At 45.1% G+C, this 23,315-nt stretch overlaps 1 protein-coding gene across 2 annotated transcripts in view; it reads left to right on the top strand.

Moving 5' to 3' along the window:
• unc5cb (unc-5 netrin receptor Cb) overlaps positions 1 to 23,315 on the top strand; it is a 164,712-nt gene that overhangs the window by 132,441 nt on the left and 8,956 nt on the right. Inside the window, exons 8-13 of one of the 2 annotated variants that reach the window (XM_072659306.1) lie at positions 605 to 664; positions 7,154 to 7,345; positions 11,679 to 12,026; positions 17,291 to 17,378; positions 18,957 to 19,125; positions 22,751 to 22,984. In XM_072659306.1, the coding sequence (XP_072515407.1) occupies positions 605 to 664; positions 7,154 to 7,345; positions 11,679 to 12,026; positions 17,291 to 17,378; positions 18,957 to 19,125; positions 22,751 to 22,984 (1,091 nt within the window). The remainder of the gene's footprint in view (positions 1 to 604; positions 665 to 7,153; positions 7,346 to 11,678; positions 12,027 to 17,290; positions 17,379 to 18,956; positions 19,126 to 22,750; positions 22,985 to 23,315) is intronic. The other variant, XM_072659307.1, reaches the window with a different exon arrangement.

Raw genomic sequence — 23,315 nt, 5'->3', positions numbered from 1 at the left:
TTTTCTCTCTAAATCTCTCAGATTTTATTTTTCTCTTCTTGCTTTACCTTCTGTAGTCTCTCTCTCTCTCTCTCTCTCTCTCTCTCTCTCTCCTAGCGGGTTTATGTAGATGTGCTGTTTCTTGTCGAGCTCCGCTGCTCGCTCTGTTCTAAGTCAGCGGCGATTTGATTTAGCACCCTTTCCAGCACGCTACATTAGCAAGAGGCCCATGTGCTAATGGCGTCCACCTCCACGGCGGGCGAGAGAGCAGAGCGATTTCTCAGAGCCTTCTTGGCAGATGTTAGGCCCTAAGTGCCTTTGACTCATTGACTCAGAGCCTGTTTATCAGCTTAAAACAATCCATTGCACGCGGTCATTAGTCCTAATGAAGCACTAAAATGCGCCTGACGGATGGTGGCGTTGGCTCTCGCGCTCCTGCCCGCTGCCCCTCATCTGTCTGGGCGAGTGAGAGGAGAGAGACGGGCCAAAGTGACACCAAATGGAGAAGGATGGCTCTTTCGCTTCGGCATTACTCTTGCCTTTGTTTCCGTGTCTGAGCTTTGTTCAATCAAGTTGTGTTAAATTTGATTTTCACCTCCTCCCCCCCTCCACCCCTCCCTTATAGGTTCCCTATATCAGAAGTCCTCTGAACCAAAAGACAAGAGTGATGAGTTTGGATATTCATGTGAGTTTTGACTTGATTTGATTTTGTTCTGTTTACCATTTTTGTGTCTGTTGTGTTTCTCTCCGTCTCTCTCTCTGCACTGAAGTGATGCGCTGAATCTACCTGATTTAAATGTGTACACTCCAGATCTTCAAACAGCCAACCGCTGGCCAGATCCGGCCTAAAAGCAAGTTAGCTGAATATAGGACACGGCCCAAACCTGTCCTCAAAACCTTCTTTTGGGTTGTGTTAAAATCATTTCGAATCAGAAAAAAATGTGGAATCATTGAACACTGTTTTGCCACCGGCACCTGCTGAAATATGCTGAAGTACATTGATGTTCTGGCATTGATTGTCTAATGCAGAACAGAGTGCCTATTTCACAATACAGCATGCCCAGTGGAACACACTACAGGAGCCATGCTTGACAGCCACCCTGTTCTTTTGTAATACTGACTGATTAAGTGCAGATCAGGCGGGTTGTAAGCTCACACAGCTTTTGAATTCTGAATGTGATTCCCTCGTCTCCCATTAACACAGCCAACCCCGGTATCACGCCTGAAGCGTAGCCATGCCACTAAAAGACAGCACCATCTTAAACGTACGCTTAGCTACGTTTAACACACTATGTGCACCTGCAGTTGCACAGGCGCCTTGCAAAGCTGCGTGCCGAAGCATTCAGCAACATGGCATTGTGGGAAATGTAGTTCACTAGCTACAGCTACTGGAGTTGACATGGGTCCATTTGCAAAAGGGGTCAAAACCGAAATAACGTAAAAGGGACACACATTTCTGGTGGCCGGTAATGGTTTCATTTTTGCACAGATTTCTTTAGTAGATTTCAGTTCACTTTGTTCAGATTTGTTTGTTGTTATTTATCAGCCAAAACAATCGACTGCCGTTTAGTTTGCAACTGAGATGGATGTGGGCTGCTGTATCCCCCATGAGAGCTTAGCCACAGTCTACAAATTACATTGTGAGTGGCAATCACAGGGGTTCAAGCACATGCGCCATTATTAAGCCAGTAAAACTCAAACGATGGGTAAAGTATCAGATATGGGGTCTCAGAAAAATACCGAAACAGCAGCACAATAGTTGGACATGACTTGTATTTGCAGAATTTCTGAACATAAATAAATTCAGTAATTCTATATCAGTTATGGCTTATCCCTGTACCCCTGTAATATAGTGTACCGGAACTCTTATGTTAAAATGACCAGTTTTCTCTCTATGCCTCCAAAGCCCATTTCAGCTGATTCGTTTCTAACCTTGTCAGGTTTTTCACTGCTCGTGAGTTGTCATGTCTGGCTGCTAAACATGTGGGGATGAATGAGTTGTAAGCCAGTTTCAGGAGCTGCTTCACGGATAAAATTATGAATTTAAAAGATTGAACCTACTTCTTTGGATTGATGTATTATAAAAAATCAGCTCAGTGGAAGCGTCCTGGTTTTTAATATTGCACTGATATCAAGCGTCAGGAGTATGAGGTGGTGTATGGAGTGGTGTGTCTGATAAAGAGTGTGAGGGGGATATATGTATAGGGTGACCCCTGGCTAATTCCTACCTCAATATTACAGATGTAGGGTCCGCCTCTGAAGCTTTATAGATGATCAGCTTATATTTAACACTGATTTGAATATCTATTAAATGCTTCTGCACTCTAAATTAGATATAGTAGATATGTATTATACCTTAACCAAAACTCTAACCTTAACCGTGTCGAGAATCAGTTTTACCCGACAGTTTAAGCATTTGGAGATAATCTGGAACCATTTAAATTAAGCATGAGCTAGGCTTTAACCAGCAATCCTCATAGTGGCGGCGCCTTAGTCCACTGGACCACTTGGAGCCCCCCAGAAATGTTGGGGGAAAAGTTTTTAATGTTGCGGCTGATCCGTGTGTGTATTTATGAGCAAGTTGGATTGATGTACACATTTAAATCAAGTAATGGACATTTTCCCAGGTCCAGATTAGGCCTAAACCTGGACTATCACCATTATTATTGCAGTTTAGTCCAAAACTAGACTTACTCCTGTATGGGAAACTGTCTCTAAGTGTCTCACCTGTCGTCTTTCATCCCATCTTTTCTTTTCTGCATTTCATCCACTGACTCCTCTCTCTTTTTGAGTGATAGAATGCTACAGTCTCTGTGCTGTGCGTGCCTCTTTCACACTTGGCTGCTGTGATCACTGGCTGAGGAAGAAGAGCACTGTCTCTTTCCCCAGTCTTACACACACACACACACACACACACACACACACACACACACACACACACACACACACTCACACAGCCGCTCAATAAACCTTTTTTTTTTTTTTTTTTTTACTTCTAGACTCTCTGTTTCTCTCCTCTTTTCCTCTACCTGCGATCACTCATGTTCAAAGAAATGTATTAATCTAAGTGTTACATTTTAATGCTCCCCCCCCGGGCAGCTTTGCGTCCTTTATCATCAGACAGTGTGCATGGAGGATTGCTGAGCTGAAGGGATGTACATTAAATAACTACAGGGAGGTTTTTTGCTAGGGAAGCGCGTTCGGATGATATTTCCACACTTTCATCCCTCCTTCTCGCTTCCCCCGCCCACCCCCTACCCCCCACCCCGTCCTCCAGTCGGACGGGGACATCAGGAGGTTTATGGAGCCGTAGAGAGCCAGGCTGGAGTCACTGTTTGTTCTGATATCTCTGTTACAGACACCTAGGCTCCATTTTTGCCGGGGTAAAGGAGCGTGGGAGGTGAAACGGGCACCGTGTGGCTGGAGTTTATTAATAATACAGAGGGATCCAGTGTTTATGATGGAAATGTGCAAGTATCTGTGTCGCAGACTGAGCAGAAATAGATTTTTTTTGCATTTACTTGCCATTTGCTGAAGTGGTTTCTCACCTTCCTTTGCTTCATTTTGTTACCCTCTGTCTCTCTCTCTCTCTCGTTCTCTCGGTCTCCTTCTCTCCTTACTCGTCTTGCTTTCTTGTTCTGGATGCACAGCAGAGTCAGTTGCTTCACCTTGCCCATGTCAACCCAGCCTCAGTGCAGAAAGTGCTGCGCTGCTTAGGGCTTAGAAACTGGCAGATAATCAAACCCCCCATCGCCACCCAACCCCCCACCCAGCTCTATCGTCTCCGCTGGCTTACCGAGATCACAGGCTGATCGATAGGATCAGTTCCTTCTGCTCCCGTGACCATATCCCCACCCTGAGTCAGGAGGAGAACTCTGCTGCAACGCTGCATTCACCCACCTCCACTCTAACGCACTCCATACATTCAGTTACACGCTACTGTTCAAACGCTCGCAATCACTTACAAATCACGTACACATTTTATTTTGTGATTGGCTTTATACAGTGTGGGTATAGAGGGCAGGATCAAGGCCCTTAACCCTCTCTGCTCCCTGGGCACCGCAGTGATGGCTGCCCGCCTCTTCGGGCAGGTGTTCTCAATGTCCACTGTGTGTTTGCTCACTAGTATGTATGTGTGTGTTCACTGCAAGGAGGAGTTATCTGAGATCTGAATTCTTGTTGAAGGGCGGGACTTTATTTGTAAACAGCAAGCTGATTGGCTGCTTTTGTTGAAGGGTGGGACGTTATCCGTAAACAGGCGCCATGTTACGCATTGCAAGAACTCCCATTCATATTCCAACCAGTGACCGGTCTCCTCATTTATAACGTCTCTATGTTGCACACTCAGTCCATGTCTATATGAGACTCCCTATCACAGTCTCTGTAATGGTTTTATCCACATGCTCCATTCACAGCTGTTAATACACCCCCAGTTCTGACCACACGGTTCGGTGCGATTTCAGTACAGCTGGGAGGGCTTTCATTTGATTTATATGACATGCTTAGCATGGCATGTAGCTAACAGTCGACATGTAGGGAGGGGTTCCCAAACCTTTCCATGACAAGACCCCCACCTGTGTCTAACCTTTAATACGTTTCTTATATAACGTAATAAATGATTATAATATGATACAATAATGACAATAATGTTTTGCAAAACTGGTTTCTGTGTGGAACTCACGGTTGGGAACCATCAGTCTTCTTACAGTGTCTTTTCCATGGGACAGCACTCACTGAACCATGACCTCTGTACTGTGGCGGTGTGGTTGCCCAAGCAGGGACCGAAAGCTTGTTTTTCCCTTGCCCACCATAATACACCACTGTAAAACACATGTTTAAATGCTCTGCTCTTAAAGATTCTTCTGAGAACAAGAAGACGTTATTGATAAATATTACACTGTAGGTATCCATTTACACTCATATCTGGCCCTGATTTTTGAGGTTTGATCACCACTTCTCAAACACAAGGCTGGATAACCATGTTCTTCTCTAAGCATTGCAGGTTTTTTACCCTTTGGGTTTGACGTCCACACCATCACACCTAGCTATGGCCATGTAAGGTCCAGGGCGTGAGCAGTAGCCGTGGACGGTGAGAGGGGAGTCGAGCGTGGAGGTCAGAGCAGCTGGGTTTAGAGGGCAGGGCTCCCATTAAGGAGATTAATTTGTAATGTCACAGTGATTAAGGCCGGCGAGGGCCAGCGCAGAGCCAATCTTGACATTGATTGGTACTACCTTTTAAAAGGGCCCCTGCCTCAAGCACCGCAACAATACACCACATCCCTGAAGAAAGCCTTCCCACACACTCACACACACATATGCCCTTCTCGCACAAACAGTGTCCTCCACTTTTTTGTGCCAGTGGAGGAGATACCAGATACACGCTTTTAATTAAAGAACAAAAAAAAAAATGCAGGCGGCTTTGGGACTTAGGACAAGGCCACTGCTACACACGAGAATAAGGAAATATCGCCGGTCAGTCGGATGCATTTCAATCAGATGCGTTTGTTGACTGCAGAGACTGCTGCTTTACACACCCTCGACCAGTGGCCAGGACCATGGGCTATATGGGTTCACAGGACCTTTGTAGTTCTATTACATGATGAAGACATATTGTGATATTTGCTCTCTCTCTCTCTCTCTCTCTCTCAATGGATCCAATACTCGTGGATGATGTTGCCACCTACTGGTCAAGCCGTGAACTACAGGCACGCAGTGTGGAATTAACTCAGGAACGGCAGCGGCACTAAAGGCAGCAGTGTTATTGGCGCTTAAGTGTGCTCTTTTGTGCGCTGCTAATTTATGCACTCCCACAATCCAACGCAAGGCCCTCCACTTCTGAGTTTTGGAGCGACTGCAAATGAGAGAATTAGGCGCACAAATCCATTCGGGCTCTCTGTGCCAGGCAAGGGTTGATTATGTTCCATTTAAGGCTGATGGAGGAATCAATAGCCCTTACCAGGTTTTCATGTAGGCAGCGGCGATGCGCCGTGTTCTGGAGGGGAAAGAGTTGTGCCTGTCGTCCAGTGCCTTTCCAGCACCTTTAAAGTGGAGTAATTTCCCTTACTTGTCAGGCTGCTTTGACGGCGGTTCGCATTCATCACAATTATCGCGAGGGGAGGGGGACAAAGGCTCCGTCTCAATGGAAGCGAGCGGCAAGTGTTGCTCCTAATGACTGCTTGTCAGACATCATATAGCCCTGATAGCCCGGGCCCACCATTCCGTATAATCGCTAATGTTTTTTTTTTCAGCTGCAGAAAGAAAGAACGAGAGAAAGAGAGAGAGAGAGGGGGGAAAAGACATAGAGTGAGAGGGTGAAGTGAAACTGGAGGCTATTTCTAGATTTTATCAGCAAAGCGAGGGAACAAAGCCAGGGAGAGGAAGTCAGGAAGGAATGGTGCATGTTCTGTAGAGGACCTCTGTAATTTGAAGCAATGTCAGATGTTGCAGAGCTTTTTTTAATCCATTCTTACATGTTCTGAGAAGCATATCTCTAATGCACATACCCCGTGAAAGGGATGGTACAGGGTATTGTAGTGTTGATGCATTGATGTATTGGCCTGCTTTTTCCACATGCCTCAAATGCTGCCAGAACCCCAATTCAGCTGCATGCTCGCTTTTTCCCTGATAACTGGCTAATGTCACATGTACATTGCGGTTTCTCTGGGTTGATGTGGTGGTGGTGGAAGCTGTTATGCCTTTGAGTCCGTACAGTACCGGAGTGTTTATTTAGTGGCGTGGTGATAAAAGGTTGTTATTTGGAAGCAACATGCACTGCAGCGCCTACTGTACAAGCAACACCTCCTTCACTGATCTCAAAAATGAGTTTCTCTACATTCCAGTCAGGAAAGCTTCACTCAGTAGAAGGTAATGAAGTCCCCCCCTAGTTATTAATATACCAAGCTATCTGTGAACAGGATATTGGACCGCAGAGAGAGCGTCTCCTTGCTAATTTGACACAGCTTTAATGAAAGTGCTATCAATCAGTGATGATTCATTCTCTGTATCCCCAGCTCTTTACTTCAAAGCCTTTTGGGACTGATCACTTTCTTTTTCCCCTCTCGTCTTTCCCCTCCCCTCGTCTCTCACTCGCGCTCTCTCCCTCCCTCTTTTTCTTTTCTCATTTTTTTATTTCGTTAAAAAAAAAAACCCACATATCTCTTTTCTTCATCCACAGCTGCCCCAAGCACTGATGACGTGGCTTTGTACGTGGGCATCGTCATCGCTGTAATCATGTGCTTAGTCATTTCCGTGATCGTGGCCCTCTTCGTTTACCGCAAGAATCACCGCGACTTCGACTCTGACATCATCGACTCCTCAGCTCTCAACGGCGGCTTCCAGCCCGTCAGCATCAAGACAGCCCGGACAGGTGAGTCTATACCAGTTGTTTCGGAAGTGAAAGTTTAAACACCGGCCATCTCCACCAGCCAATCACGTGCATTCACCCCCCTCCCCTTTCTCACACACACACATGCGCAAGAGGGACTGAACGTAAGAGCAATTGTCAGCACAGTCTTTGTCCCTCAAAAACGTTTTGACATATCTCTTTATTTCCTCACTGTCGCCATAATGTAAAAAGGAACTGGCAGGTCATTTCGCTGTTGATGAATGCGAGAAGGGTGACGGAGGTGACAACAGCAGATTGAGAATTGATATGTGTCAGAAGCGTCGCCCAAATGTGTGGGGAGCCAGGGGGAGACACATTCATAATTCAAAGCGAGCGTTTTTCTCTGCCATCGCGACGGGAAAGCACAAAAGAGAGAATGGGAAGGAGGGGGGAGAGGAGCATTGCGAGCGCTAGGTGATGTTTCTGCCAAGACACCATTAGAATGCTTGTCACTTTGATGTGAAGGCAATCTGCAAGTTATCATGAAGCCATAATTAGGTCTGCCTGTGTGGCACGTTCGATGATAATTAGATATCAGCCGCGGCGAGCTGACTGAAAGGTGTTGTGGAAAGGGGAGGTAAACAGTGAGGCATGTGGGCAGGCTCGGTTAACTCTGAGGTTTCTGCATTCTATTAACATACTTTCTACTTCGGGGAAGTTCACGGAGACGCCGCATCGCAGTTAGAAAGTTAGAAAACTGTGGCGAAGGGAGAGTGCTGCTCTAGGACAGTTCTGTGTCATTCAGAGGATTGTGAGTCGAAATTAGTCAGGAAAGAGGTGGAACGTTCTTATCAAGTGATGAAGTTAGCGCGCTCTCATCATGGACACGATTGTCATGGTAATATTGGGATTTCAGTGATTTCTTTAGGCTGTTCTTTTTCTGGGGCAGAATGAGTTACAGCATACATTTTTTATAGAAAACAACAAGAATTGAGCACATCAGTGTTCATTTTCTACACAATTATATGTTCTGGGTAATGAATAAATATATATAGACCAAAAAGCCAAGCTTTCCTAACTACCTGTTCGTGATCATGCTGGTACAGCTGGCAGCGTCTCCATGCCCTTACATAAAGGGTTTGTTTGACAGCACTCATTGACTTGACCAACTCACAGTACAATGTGAAGGTCTAAGGATCAAATCTACAATCATCCTTCTCAGATCTGCACTGAGCTCCCTTTCATTGTAGCTTGGGTAGTTCAGTTCGATAAGTGCTGTCAAACAAACCCTTTTCCTCACAGGTCAGTAACGTCACGGGGAGCCATTTCTGAAATATTGTACACCTTCAACACTTCAGCTGACATGGACCTAGAGCAAGTCTTCTGGAGGAGAGTTTTAAAGGTTGAGTTGTTTGGTGGCATTGACCAAAAGAATGTGTAGAAGTAAAGTTGAGGCATTTAACCCCAAGAAGTGTTAAGTGTTAAGCATGGTGGTGGAAACATCAAGTTCTGGGGCTGTTTTCATGGTACATTGCATGAAGAGGTTAAAATAATAAAGGCATATAACCTCAAACCATCAGCTACACGGTTCCAACAGTACAATACAGTACACTCAGTGGTGGTTGTGGAATGGATAATGCAGGCTAACCTTAGGCTTTTGGAATGGTCTTACCAAAGTCCTAAACCTTAAGCCTGTTGGAAATCTGTGGACCGTGTTCAAAAGTCAGAAATCTAATTACTAATTTTATTACCAGAATTCTACCAGATGCTTGTTGATGGTCAAGGTGTAACTTGCTAAGGGACATTTAACACAGTATTCAGTGTGCTGTATAGACATTTTTGACCCTATAAGTCTAAAGCAAATTAAAACCTGTGCACCAGTAGTCATACCTACTTTGTAATGGTTAAAAAATTTGAAAAAACTTGAAAAGTGTAGTTTAAAAAGTACCACTACACGGAAGCACTGTAACGAGCGTAGCTGTAATTCAGCGCATTACAAATCGCCTCCAATAACACCAATATATTTAACGCTCGGCACGCAGCAGGTTACCATGGTTGCTGAAGCTCTGGCTGTACTGGAGACACGAGATAGAGAGCAAGAGCGCAGCCATCGCAGTGACTCCAGCATGCTTATGAGCCATGCTTATCGCGCATGCATGGACACTGCAGGGTTACCGGAGGCCACGGCGGAGTCGCTCTCAGCAGCTGAGGAGGTGGAGGGTAGGCGGACGACGAGCACTCAGCGGGGCCGCCACGCCCACTCAGCACGCCCGTGCATATTCATCTGTGTACCTGCGAAGGGATTAGCTCATTAATAAGGAAGCCATCTGCTGCCCGGAGCATTGCGCCCGAGCGCCGAACTGATCCGTAGCTGACCCTCCCAGGTGCTTCACCTGCTTCAGACAGAGGAGAAGAAGTGAGGGAGAGAGGAATAGACTAAAGGCCACTTTCATCCCTCCACCAAATGTGCTGCGATCTGTAGCGGAGACCAGGAGACCTACTTAATCATGTAACCAAGCCAGTGTTAGGACCTTGGCTCACCTTGACTGCTTTACTTGTATAGGAGGTAGTGTCCTTTAAGTGTTCACCTTAAATGTAACACTTTAAGGTCTGAAACCTTATGTTTTCATTTTGATATACAGTTTAAATGTAATTACATAATTAATAACATTGATTGATCATTGATTATTATATGTACATTTCCTTTGATTGCTTTGATGACAAAATTGTGGCCATGCACACAGCTATAGTTCCTCCTTCCCATCTCCAGTGTCTAATTCCAGGGTTCGTACGGGTTCTGAAAGACCTGGAAAGTCATGGAAAATAAGCATGCTGAAATCCAGTACTGAATAGCTCCTGAAAAATAACTAAATTGAAAAGAGTACCTTAAAGTCAGGGAAACTATTATAATGAGCACCTGTCGTCATTTTATATAATAATATAAAACACAAACTTTTACAGTAGCATAATTTTTCATATGACCAACCGCTGCCTGTATTTCGTATGACCATGCACAGTTGGCTGTAGTATCATGAACGTGCATCATGTTGTTAACTAGCCAGCCTGGACATTCTTTCAGCTACTAGCATGGACTAAAACAAATTACGGGAAAAATTTTGGTCCTGGAAATTTAGTTTTTTGGTGCTTGAAAAGTCATGGAAAGTCCTTGAATTTCAAATTGGTTAAAGTGTATGAATCCTGAATTCCAACAGTTAGCTTTCCCTGTGCTAATACTGGCCCATTTTTCATTTCCCCCCTGAAATCAGTTTTTAAACCCTTATTCTGCTATGTCATTAGAAGGCGGGGTTACACTTAGGAATGAGGTGATTGACAGCCTTGGGTGGAATAGTCGTGTTGGAACTTACATGAGCTGTTGGAGCGTCTACTTACCGGACAAACTGGGAATCCAGTTTGAAAATCCACTCTGCTTCTGCGGTGTAAGCTCAATGAAGGCTGTCTCCGCCTCTTGTCTCTACTGCGCAGACTCTGGTTTTGGCAGTTTAGGCTTCATTTCTATAGAACGGAAGGCAACGGAACCAGGTCATTTATTTTACTACATTGGTGAAGGGTTTTGTTGATACCAGAAATCGTACTCTACACAGAATTCAATAAAAATACATGCACCAGTATCAACCAGGCATTTTTCAGTGTAGTTAGTAAGCCATAGAAGGGTGCAGTTTCAGACAAGAAGAAGCCGAGAGTGTTTTTAAAAGGAATGCTGCTACTGTTCAGCTCCAGAAAAGGCTGCAGTCTTTCTAAATGGAAAGTTCTCAATCACAGGATGTCTCGTCCTAATGGCTCTGATGGATATAAAATAAAATAGAATGTCCTGATCAGTAGACTTATGGGAATGTCAGAGAAGCCAACTGTATTGGATTTATGGCATGCATGAATCTAGAGATGTCAAACGCAACCTTTTATATCGTTACACTGAAACATCAGCTAAAATGACAGTGCTCTTTTGCAGACACTGACATCATTGCGTAATGCACTTGTATTGCAAAAACTCATATACAAAAATATGACTTATTAAATAAATTATTATGACGAGTTATCAACTTCTTAGTAACACATCCTATGATTTATAATGCATTATATAGCATACAAATGACCTAATAATGGCATGATAACTGGCATGAGTTTTTTTTAGTAGTTATAAATACATGCATAACACTTTATAAAGCAATATTACACAACCTTATAAATTCATGTCACATAACGCCTTACATCTCTTCATAACAACAATGTTCTAAGGCGCCATAATTACTTATTTCATTTTAGAAGGTTACAGCAGGTCATCACAGACTTTAAATCACAGAATGATTATGACGCTCTCTCTCGCTCTCTCTCTCTCTCCCCCTTTTTGCCCTCTCAGCTGATCTCCTGGCCGCACCTCCAGACCTGACCTCTGCCGCAGCCATGTACCGCGGACCCGTCTACGCCCTCCATGACGTGGCCGACAAAATCCCAATGACCAACTCACCGCTGCTGGACCCTCTGCCCAATCTGAAAATCAAGGTGTACAACTCCTCAGGCTTGGTCACGCCACAGGAGGACCTGTCGGACTTCTCGTCCAAGCTCTCGCCCAAGCTCCCGCACTCACTGATCGACAGCGACACCATGGGCAGGCGCACTCAGAGCCTGGTGCGCAGCCGGGACCCCTCTTGCACGGCCTTCGGCTCCTTCAACTCCCTCGGCGGGCACCTCATCGTCCCCAACTCTGGTACGTGAATGTTTAAGATCTGATGTGAGATGTCTGAGCCAGTTTAGATCTATGGATCATTGGCTGATACATTAAAGCCAGTCCAATTACCGTCTTTTGTTATGGCTGTTTTACCCCAGTGCACTTTATTGACGCCACTGTCATGAAGGTGATGTATCCACAGCTTACAACAGCGAGGCATATTTCAGAGGTTAACTAGCAGTGTAAATGTCTGCAGGATGGAGCTGTATGTAAAATGAAAGCAGACCAACAGTGCAGTGGCAGTGTTTTGACGGTGGTTGAGTTAGCTGCATTTTTGTCAAATGCTTTATGTAACAGGATGGCCAAAGGTGGAAAGTGAGTAGGCTGCGTAGCTCATATTGGAGCAATTTTCTTGCATATCCAGCATACAGAAATGTACTTAGCCCTAATGGTTTAGCTAAAAATCATATTTACACAATCTCCCACATACCCCAGATGTAGTCATTCATCCAAGACATGATTAGTGAACAGATTCTGCTTTACTTTAGCTTTGCTGCTACAAGGCTAACAAACCCTAGAATAGCACAGTAAACATTTTAAATGAACAGAACTTCATTGTGTCTATAAGTGTGTTCACAGTGTTTAGCTACATGGTAAGGTTTTGTATATAATTATAGTTCACAGCAGGGCATTGTGTGCTGTAAATCACAGCGACAAGTACCCGCCACTATGATAAGGAGCTGGAAAGAAAGGATTTCGGTGACTATAGACCTCTAGTGTCTGTTAGCCATTGTTAGACATTAGGCTCTAGTACAACTGAAGAAGCAAAATTTGCAGGCTGGCTAAATTTGGGGTAAAAGGAAGATGTGTTAATGTGTAAATGAGATTTTCTCAGAACCAATCCTTTAATTTACCTGTTCTATGCAGCTGAATGATCTAATATTGCTAATGCTAATATTAGATCAGATACTGTGTTAGCGGATATCCAGCACTAAATGCTGGACTAAAGGATCTTGCCAGAAAATTGTGGTTGAAACGTCCCTATTATAGTCTCTTAGAACGTCTTGTAGATGTTTAGAAGTGTGCTTGAGTTTTGCTCAGTCTGTGTGGCACAGCTTGAAGTGATCCAGAAGAGTACAGTTTACACAGGTGTCAGCACATGCAGTTTGGAGGTTTGTGATGTTGCAACCATCTAGGCTGGCTGTTTCCAGCCACTGTTTGAAGCCGAATGGCTTAATGAAGAGCAGACCACGCTGGGTGCCGCTGAGGGAGAGGTGGTGTCAGAATTACAGCCCAACCTATAAACACAGATTACAGGCAGCTTTCAGCAGTTAAATTAAACACTGCCAGAGTCCAAAGAGCCTTCAGAATACTGCCATCCTGACATCACTCCAACACCCACTCCTGTGCTCTGTGTGTGTTTTTCAAAGAGAACTGATCGATGCCGGGCCTCGGACCCATTCTCTCGCATAACTAACAGGCATGTGGGAAGAAAAGTGAGCTGCTGTCTGTGAAAGCTGATCGTGCACGCTTGGCCTGGGGTGCTGTTTATCATGGTGTACATGCCAATCAAACATGAGAGTAGTGGTGGATAGTTGCCATGTATGTCTCTAAGACATCCACAAGCTGAGAAGCTTGCCAAGAGTGCTTTAGGTTTGTAATGAATCAGTGCTATGTTGAGTTTTAATGGGTGAAAAAAAGTTCTTTGTGGGAATTCGATGCACCTGGCTCACTCGGTCGGGGTACAATGCTCAGATGAATAGTGTACAAAAGCTGTTATTTTGCCTCAAGATTAAACACGCTGATTTTCCTTTTTACGCGAAGTTGTAGCACTGTATCAAAACATTAAGTATTCTTGATAGTGTTGCTGTCCTCTCCTTGTTTCCTTTCAGTGCAATGTGTGAAGAGAAAAGCTAGCCAGAAAAGCTTGCCCCTGCTTGCTTCCCCAGGTTTGGCTTAACAGGTCTCACTGGTTAAAAAAAAAAAAAAGCCAGTACTCTCCCTTCTGATGTGTGATCTCCAGTTTGGTTCAGCTGAGGTAGTCCAGCTGTTTTCAAGGACAGTGGAGAGAATAGACGGTGTTTGCCTCAGCGGCTTTCACTAAGAGAACTTTCCCCTTCTGCGGACACTGGCACAGGAAAAGCTGTGTTCCTGAGGCCTGGTTCCTGTAGCCATCCATATTCTCATAATTAGCAGAGTTTTGAGGTGATGAGCTGCTCTCCAGTACCAACAGCACCATATTCTCCCGAAGTCACCATCACGTTTTACAGCTTCGCCAGCTTTGACTAGAGCTTAGAGTTTATGTACATTTTAGGGGTGTAAGTTAAACGAGTCAGTACTGTTACTTAAGAGTTTTGGAGTTTTGGAATTGGCCTGATTTCCAGCTCTGTTTTGGTTCGTCAGGAGAAGCAGCAGTTTTGTCACTCTCATTATTTGCAAGCCACAATAAGACGATTCTAATGACTAGTGATGAAGCTGTATTAAATAGGACATTAGTGTGCAAATGCAAATCTCTATTCATTTTGGGATGCTCTAAAAATCAGTGGAGCTGCCTCCCCGAACCACCCATCCTGTTTGTCTTGTGCTTCTGAAGCCGCTGTGTCCGGCTCAATAGATGGCTGCAGCCTCCACTCTCTCCAGGTCAATAGATCTTGGCGCTGGCCCTAGCAACAGAGCAGACACACTGAATCTTCCGATCATGGACGCATGATTTTTAAAGCTCTCCTGAGAGCCGGAGCCTTGCGCGGCATCTTCCGTTCGGACGGCACGGCCCACTCGTAAATCTGTTTGCGAGGAGCGCTCAAAGTGACTTAGCGCAGCATATGCGATATAAAGGGATTAGGGCACTTCGTAGATTGGAGCCTGAAAGGGTAATCATTCTCACGTCAGTCGGCCATCCCCTCCGGAACCGGCAGGACTATTGCCCATTAATTCATTATGAAACGGGATTAAAACGTCGCTCTTAACCAGCGTGTGAAGTGCGTAATGCGGCCGCGGCCCGTGCACAGCAGCTATTCCCCACTGGGTCGTAGTAGAGGAGGGTTGGACCATAAAGAACCCTCACAAGGCACTTCCGGTGCTAGGATGGGTGGACTGCTAGCATCACGTGAAGCGCATGTGCCGGCAGACGTTTGTTGGTCTATAAAACCAGAAACATGCCATGTGCAAAGCCTGGATTATCCCCCAGGCCCTCCCCATTCATTTACACAAAGCTTCCTTGTACATTTCATCAGATGAATATTTCAGCAGCGGAGGAGCTCACAGCCTGGAGTGAAGTGAAAAGCATAACAACTCCGAGCTCAAGAAGTTTCTCACAGTTTCTGAGCTGCTAATGAATAATGCGAGACAGTGGGACACATTGTGTGTGTGTGTGTGTGTGTGGCGGGTGAAGCTTGAGCTGTCGAATCTGAGGAAACAAATGACAAAACAGTTCAGTTCAGCTCCAGTTTCATCACATACCTCATTTTTACAACAGCCAGTGTCACAAAGCATTTTAGGAGGATTTCGTAGCGCCCTGCATGCAAAACATAGGGTGTTATTGACAGGGCTGCACGGGATGTCATTTCTTAGTCACTTTCACCTTGTTGGCCCTCATGATACTGTGAGCACCCTGATCATTCACAGATGGGTTTCTGTATGTGTCGTTAGAAGTCATTAGAAGTTACCCATTAAGTTAAAAAAGAAAAACTACGACTCTATCCATCCAGATTCATTACTGCTGTCTATTTGCTGTTATACCTAAATGTAATTACATAATTAGCTTCAGCTTGTTATGTCATAAATGTTGTAAATGTACTGTATGTTATGGATGAGCAGGTTTCAGACTGCAGTTCTTACTTGGGTTTGTTTCAGTGTCAAGAAAAGGCGAACATGAGCCATTTATATTTCTGCAAAACAAGACAGAGCACAGCATTTAATTCACTCATAACAAAACATTCACTTCTACTAACTTAGCTTAGAGCGAACATTTTAAATTAGGGCTGGATGATATGGTAAAAATGTTAAATCATGATATTTAACAACATTTTCACAATTTATCGCAACATTTTTACATGCAGACAAAATTTGAGTTTTCAAAAGTTCTGTTCGGACACTCTCCCATACTGAGTACAGTGATTCCTGTTCAAAATCTGCTGCACTTCATCTAATTAATCACTAATTACACTGTCTGTAATGAAATGTGCAGTTGGTCAGTATTCTTCACCTCAATAACCACGATACGCTCGCTTGTATCACAATGACAATATCATGTTTTCGATAAAATATCCTCATATTGTCCATCCCTTTTCAAATGAGTATTTATCTGCTACAGGACAGCAAGAATAACGAATTACAGCAGGTTCTTATAATTTTTTTTTATTAATCAGAAACATTGAAACATTATGACCACCTGCTTAATACCATGCCCAATAGTCATGTGCCGCCAAAACAGCTAGTTCTAGGCTTAAGAAGATGCCTTGTCATATCTGGCACGGGTACCTGACCGCCCACGTGATGTAAAAGACAACAGGGCCGGATCGGTTGACCTTTTTTTCTGCTCCATGGTCCAGCCTATTGGTCTACAGCCTGCTAATTCCCAGCCACATTCACTTGTGCTGCGGTAGCCCTTCTGCAGATGGGACAACCTTTGTTGCATATGAATGAGTCACCGGTTCGTGGTTTGTACCTCCTCGGACCACTGTTGGGAGAAATCAGAAATTCTCTCACCCTGTCCCCTTTCAGTGACCATTATGGTCCTCACACCTGCTCATTCAGGGGTATAATCACAGTGCGTCCTTGTCACAGAGCTCTAGTTCTTGGTGGTGTTCAGGTTCAAGTTTGGTTGGATTCGTAGCTTCAGGACTGTTTAAGCCTCTTGCAATGCATGTCATGGTCTGTGTACAGGAGACTGGCAGTCACCCCACGAAGAGTTCACATGAAGGACATGAAAAATCAATGCGCTAGCTGTGGGGCTCAAGCAGGCAGCCGCAGCCTCCCTGCTGGAGAGAATCAGCCCCCTCCACGGTGTCACATCCGAGCTTGGACAGGGAATTTCCACACTGCGCTGGCTCTGTGGTGTGCAGACTGGCTGGGCAGTGTGTGTGTGTATGTGTGTGTGTGTGTGTGTGTGAGTGACATTGACTGGTCTTTGCTCTTTGCACTTTGCCTGGCGCCATGGTGAGCACTGGCAGACGCAGGGCCTGGCAGAGGGCAGAGTGTGGCAGAGGTCACAGATTGCTGACAGTTGCCCTGTGTGTGTGTCTCTGTGTGCCTGTGCGTGTGTGTATGTGTGTGTATGTGTGTGTTTGTGTCTCCCCCCAAAGGCGTGAGCTTGTTGGTGCCAGCGGGTGCTATCCCTCAGGGACGGGTGTATGAGATGTACGTGACGGTGCACAGGAAGGAGACCATGAGGTAACGTCCCTCTCCAATTCTACAAACACACATGCACACACACACACACACACACTCCTGCCGATTCCAACATTCATCAGCTCAGCACACCCAGCCAGACACACCACGCAGACACGCCTCTCATGTCTTGCCCCATGCTAGGCTCCTCACAGTTTTCCAATGGCTCCTCCAGCTTGGCCCTGACAAACAACATAATGAGAGCTGGGGTCCAAGTGCTTCCTGTGCAGTTTCCTTCCAGTAGCCACCACAGCGCAAAAATGCATCTCATTTTCTCTCAGAGCCAGAAAAGCTCATTACCATGATTAACACACTGTCTAGATACTGGACCTGACTGATAAATATGTGTATATATAAAACATTTTGTCTCTAAAATATTGTCACACTGCTGATTGGTAGGAGCTAATGAATGATTTCAGCCAGTGTAATTTCATATAGCCAAAAGGGTGGTCAAGCATTTGAGCATATCTTAGTTTTATATGTTTATCATAAATAAAATGCTTTTTTTAACCACAGTAGTCTTTAACCCTCTGGAGTCAAAGGGCATTTTCTGGATTTTTGCATATCTTCTTAAATTCTTCTTTAAAGCCACTTGCATATTAGATAATACCCATATGTTTTATATCAAAATGTAAAGAACAACCTCAGCTCTCACTGTAATGAGACCCCATGTGACCTAAAGCACTGTGTGAGGCGATACTCTCTTCCTAAACCTGAAAAATTGAAGTCAGATTTTAGAAATTCTTCATATTTCCTGCAAAACCAAACCTTTACTCATGTGAACAAATTTTATTGTTGCTTAAAATAAAAATAAAAATACCAGGGTCTTAGCCTCACAAAAGTAGAGACATGTATGAATAAAATAGTTTATAAACGGCAAGAGGAAGACAGTGTTTCTGAGTGTCCACTGCTCAGTTTCATACAAATCATAGACGGACGCACAAATCCACCAGTTACAGATGAGAGGCAGATGATGGACACACGATCACAAGTATCTCGACTCATCTTCACAGCCTCAATGAGATGCAATGGAAAGGGCGGACACCGTATGGCTGCAAAGATATTGATAGAAACATTGAGAAACATTACATTTGACGTGCCGGGGCATTCGTAGACAAAATACTCAAGTCTTTAAGGAATAGTTCAGTGAAAAATCCATTTGGCATGTCTACAATGGAGGATGCTAGGCTAACATTGCTCACAGACACTGGACTTAGACGGTTACCAATCTCACCTTGGTAAATACACACCTAAAACCTTTAATTGCTTTAAAAATCAATCAAAAACCTGACTAAACAAGTTAAAGTAAAATGGTCATTTTTCAAAATTACTCATATTAGCGGAATGAGCTCTTTACAGTGAGAAACAACCCACTTATAAATATGACTTGTTTTTATCAGGGACAGTTATCGATAAATCAATGTAAACTGCCAGTAAAAGGTTCTGACCCTTACGGACACTGGACATTTGCGTTATTGTATTTATGGATCTTATGTCAGTCATATTTTACACATAATGATGCACAGAAATCAATACATGGCCATTGATCCTATTTTGACCATCTGTTTTGTGCGGCTACAGGCCTTCAGTGGACGACACCCAGACTGTTCTGAGCCCGGTGGTGAGCTGCGGCCCTCCAGGAGCCCTGCTGACCCGTCCCGTCATTATCACCATGCACCACTGCGCAGAGGCTGACAGCGAGGACTGGCTCATCCAGCTCAAGAGCCAGTCACAGCAGAGCCAGTGGGAGGTGAGTGGGAGGGGCTTGGGGAAGGTCATACGCTGATTGATCTCTGAACTTGGGGATGTCGTGCTGTTCATACAGAGGGATCACACAAATGTAGGATGAAATATTTCTAAGGGACTCGCAGACCAGGCTCGGAATTGTGTGTGTGAAGCTGGGAGTGTGGCGTTTTTGGGCACACGTCTCCTGCAGAACCCTGGGCTGGCCTCCCTGGCGGCCGATGAGCCGGACGAACCCGTGCTGTCGCTAGATAGCACGTCGGACACACGACAGCTGTTTCGGCGCAAACGGTGCAAAAAAAAGCAACCAGCAATAGAGAGCAAAGAGGAAGAGATCAAGCGGAGAGAGGGAGCCGGAGCCGCGCTCGCGCCACGCTGCGCGAGCTCTGGTAAACAGAACCCAGAGTTAATTAGATGGCGATGGAGAACAGTCTGTTATCAGGCAGACGGTGCCTGCACCTCCCCTGCGCCTCGCTCTCCAGGCTTCAGAGAGGAAGAGATGGGACTTTTTCATTTATTTTTTTTTTGGACTTTTTTTTATTCCTTTTTTTTGCAGAGGCTGAGCCCGTGCACAAGCCAGTGATAGCGCGGGCCACCCGCCGGCCTTGTCATTAACGTGGGGTGATGAGGAGAAGTTGGTTATCTTGGGCGCAGGCCGGGGGCGTAGCTGTGAACAAAGCCCCTACACACACCCAACCACTGCCCTTTATTGTTATCGCACGCAAACACAATGCCAGCGCTCTAATTAGCCATGCATGAGCCGCGTGTGAGGAAGCGGCAGCCCACGCAAAAGCCCCACACTCTCACAGCCCTCCTCAGAACACACTCATCTCTCACTCGCTCTCCCTCTCGTGCACGCGAGAGCGCTGTCATTATACCACCAATTACACTAGCTTTTGCCTCACGCTGCGCAAATGCCAAATGGTGATTATAGTGTATAGGTATTCCATCGATTTAATGGTGATTACAATGTTCAAGCGCATTATTTATAAAAAGAGCTCAACTGACCAGGAAAGCAGCTGTGATTGGCTTTAATTTTCCCACCACTTCTTTTTTTTTTGTTAGTTTTTTTTGTTTTGTATCACCCGTTACAATTTCTCTCCGTCGCAAGAGTGACTCCGACCAAGAACCGAAGTGAAGCAAATCAGCCGCAAACACGGGCGATTTCTTTCGGATTGCTCCAAGCAACTGTCAAAGTCTCTGCTCTGGCATCACTGTGACTGTGCATTCATCTCCCCACAGACCCTCACAGCTTTTGAGCTGCTTAGCAACAGCCTCTGACCTTGTCTCATCTTCTCAAACATAAAGCACTCTAGCCTTTAGCAATTCATAAGAACACTGCTGAAAAAAGCTGGACTCAGGAAGCACAAAGTCACGGTGCTGTTTTCCTCTGACATGAGAAAAATGAGCTTTTTACAGTTGCTGTTTTGTTTTTTTCCCTTTTTGTCTTTTCCGAACGGAACAATGCAAGCCTTGTTTCTGCAATCCTGTTTCTGAGAGATTGAAGAAGTTTGCATATTTTCCCACTGCAGTTCAAAATTATTTTTATGATTTCAGAGGATGTTTCCACTGCGCTAGTGTTCAGCTTTGGGGTGAGGGGAGGGAGGGTGAGATGTTTATGTGTTTGAAGAGTTTTTTCCTTCTTTAAACCCAAGTTTAGAAATATGAGAAAGGTGCAAATCACATTCTTTGGTAAGCCGTAAAAGGATTGGTAAGAATGATGGTTAGAAATAGGTTTCCAGTGCTAGTGACACCGGAGACGCAGGACAATGGAGTGGGCCTGAGAGAGAGGTTCAGAATGAAGGGTGCAGGAGAGAAGAGGAATGAAGGAGACATTGGGGATAGAGTGATTAAGGGCAGAGCTCATACTCTCCAGAGAGTCTCCAGAGAGATAGAGAGAGAGAGCGCACCCGCAAGAGAGAGAGAGAGAGGTTGTTGAGTGGGTAAGTCTATGGGGACTGCGGTTCTCGGCCGCTCCAGCGAGCAGCAGATTACTCACTTCGCCAACTCCATTTCTCTCCTAGTGGGCCCCCACACCACCATAAATCCTCCATACATTCCCAAACATGCCCGCTTCTGCAAAACAGCTCACGAGGCCCGCTTCCAGAATGCGGAGAGAGGTTGGGGCGCTTTTTGGGTGGAAAAACACGGCCGCAGATAAAGAGGAAATATGCATTTCATCGTGGCAGCGTGAGCGTGATGAATGCCAATGGAGAGGCCAATAAAACCAAGTGTGCGTTTCAGCCGTTTCAACAAAGAAACGGCTATTGATGACAACGCACGGCTGTCAGGCATGCAGCGAGTAATATCTGTGGGTGACAGGTGGTGAGTTTCGATGATGTCCGCGGATGAGGGTTTTTTTTTTTTTTCACCCTCTCCTCACTGAAGGCAGAACACATGTGGCTAGTAAATATTGCTTTCTCAGTTTCGCCTCTCGCAAATGAAGCGCTCCGTCAAAATACATATCCCTGGTGAAGGCGCATGAGTCATTTTGAAAGATGTTTCGCTGGGCTGTAAATTTGAGTCCTCTCCCAGGATGCTGAGCGACGACCTGACCGGTTTGATGTGATGTTTTCGTAGAGCACTCTTTCCAAGACGTGTCTGATTTCCTTCATAAATATTGCAGTCTTTGTGTCGTCTATTTTCCAGCGCCGCTTGAAGCCCATTAGAAGGCGCAGCTGCGGTGATGAGGAAAGAACACAGCAAGTTTTCGACTGTTGTTCTGGTTCTGCGCAAAAGTTCCCCTCTTTTTGAAGGACTGGCGTTTTACGCTGTGATAGATGGACCGAGGGCTTGGGTAAATAAATCAGTTCTGGAAGGCATTAGCCCACTTTTCCCGCGCTGTTTTCTCATTATCTCGCTAACGCTCTCCAATCCGCCGCTCCCTTAGGACCCGTTACAGAGGCTAATGACCAGTCATAATACTGCTGTTTAATGGCCAAGCTGACAATAAAGTATTTTAATTCCTTTTCTCTCTCTCATAATGGGATGAAATTAATGACAGTGCGGAGCCCGTGGAAGCGCCGGGATTAGGACTAATAGAGGGGAGAAGAGCCGCAGCTTGAGATCCTCCGCCTCGGATGGCCATAATGAAAGCGTCAGAGAGCGCCTGACATGGGCGCTATTACAGAGGTCAACTGTGGGGGGTCTGCATGCTGTTACCTCATGGACAGGCAGTCTCCAGCTCCTCGTATTAATTCCAGGCACACAAAGCTGTACTCTCTTGTTAACCCCTTAAACTGCAGGCTGATTATTGGGTTATTAGTCTGTAGACTGAGTATTCACGTAAGTGCTATGAATTATTCAGTAGCAGTAACTCTGGCAGTGTTAACTGCTGCTAGGAAGGAGTTTACGGTTTACACTGTTTAGCGTAGTCAAGGCTTGTACATTTGCATTTGTTCCGCATGTTCCTGTGGGTTGTTTATTGTATGGTGTTCTGAATACTTTATTGTTGAACGTAGCAGCATGTTCTGGAGGAACTGTGCTTTCTTCCCCACTCATGGCTGTGATCAGCAGTGACAATACAATGGTGCAGTTATGAAAGCAAAGAATTGAAGAGTGGGCCCACTTACAGTCCCTCGATTGGCATTGATGTGTGCTTTCTGTGCCTTGCTGTGTGTGTGTGTTTGTAGGACGTGGTGGTGGTGGGAGAGGAGAACTTCACTACTCCATGCTACATTCAGATGGACGAGGAGGCTTGTCACATTTTGACGGAGACTCTGGGCACATACTGCCTGGTGGGGCAGTCGGTGAGCGCCGCAACCACCAAGAGACTCAAACTGGCCGTGTTCGGCCCCGTCACCTGCACAGCCCTGGAGTACAACATTCGAGTGTACTGCCTGGACGACACCCAGGACGCTCTGAAAGTGAGTCTGATGCCGATGTCTGAGAGGACCTTAAAGTTAGGGCTGTCCTCTTATTTGAGATATCTTACACTCTTAAAGGTGCTTCAAAAGGCTCTTTGAGCAAGGTGAAGTAAAGGTTCTTCGCCATGTTAAAGGTTCTATAAACTGACACATTTTTTTTTTATAAAATCAAACATGGCCAAAAGAACCAAGAGTGTAGGTGTTGTCAGTATTTCTAAAATTCACAACAGCAACAAAACTTGAATAAACAGTAACTGCATAAACTGCAACAATAATATTAAATATATAAATGTAATAACAAATATAATAACACATAGCTGACTGATTACTG

Source organism: Salminus brasiliensis, chromosome 16 (genome assembly GCF_030463535.1).
Source record: "Salminus brasiliensis chromosome 16, fSalBra1.hap2, whole genome shotgun sequence".
NCBI lineage: Eukaryota > Metazoa > Chordata > Actinopteri > Characiformes > Bryconidae > Salminus > Salminus brasiliensis.
Note: the sequence above shows the minus strand (reverse complement) of the source record. Positions and strands in the feature narration are given on the sequence as shown.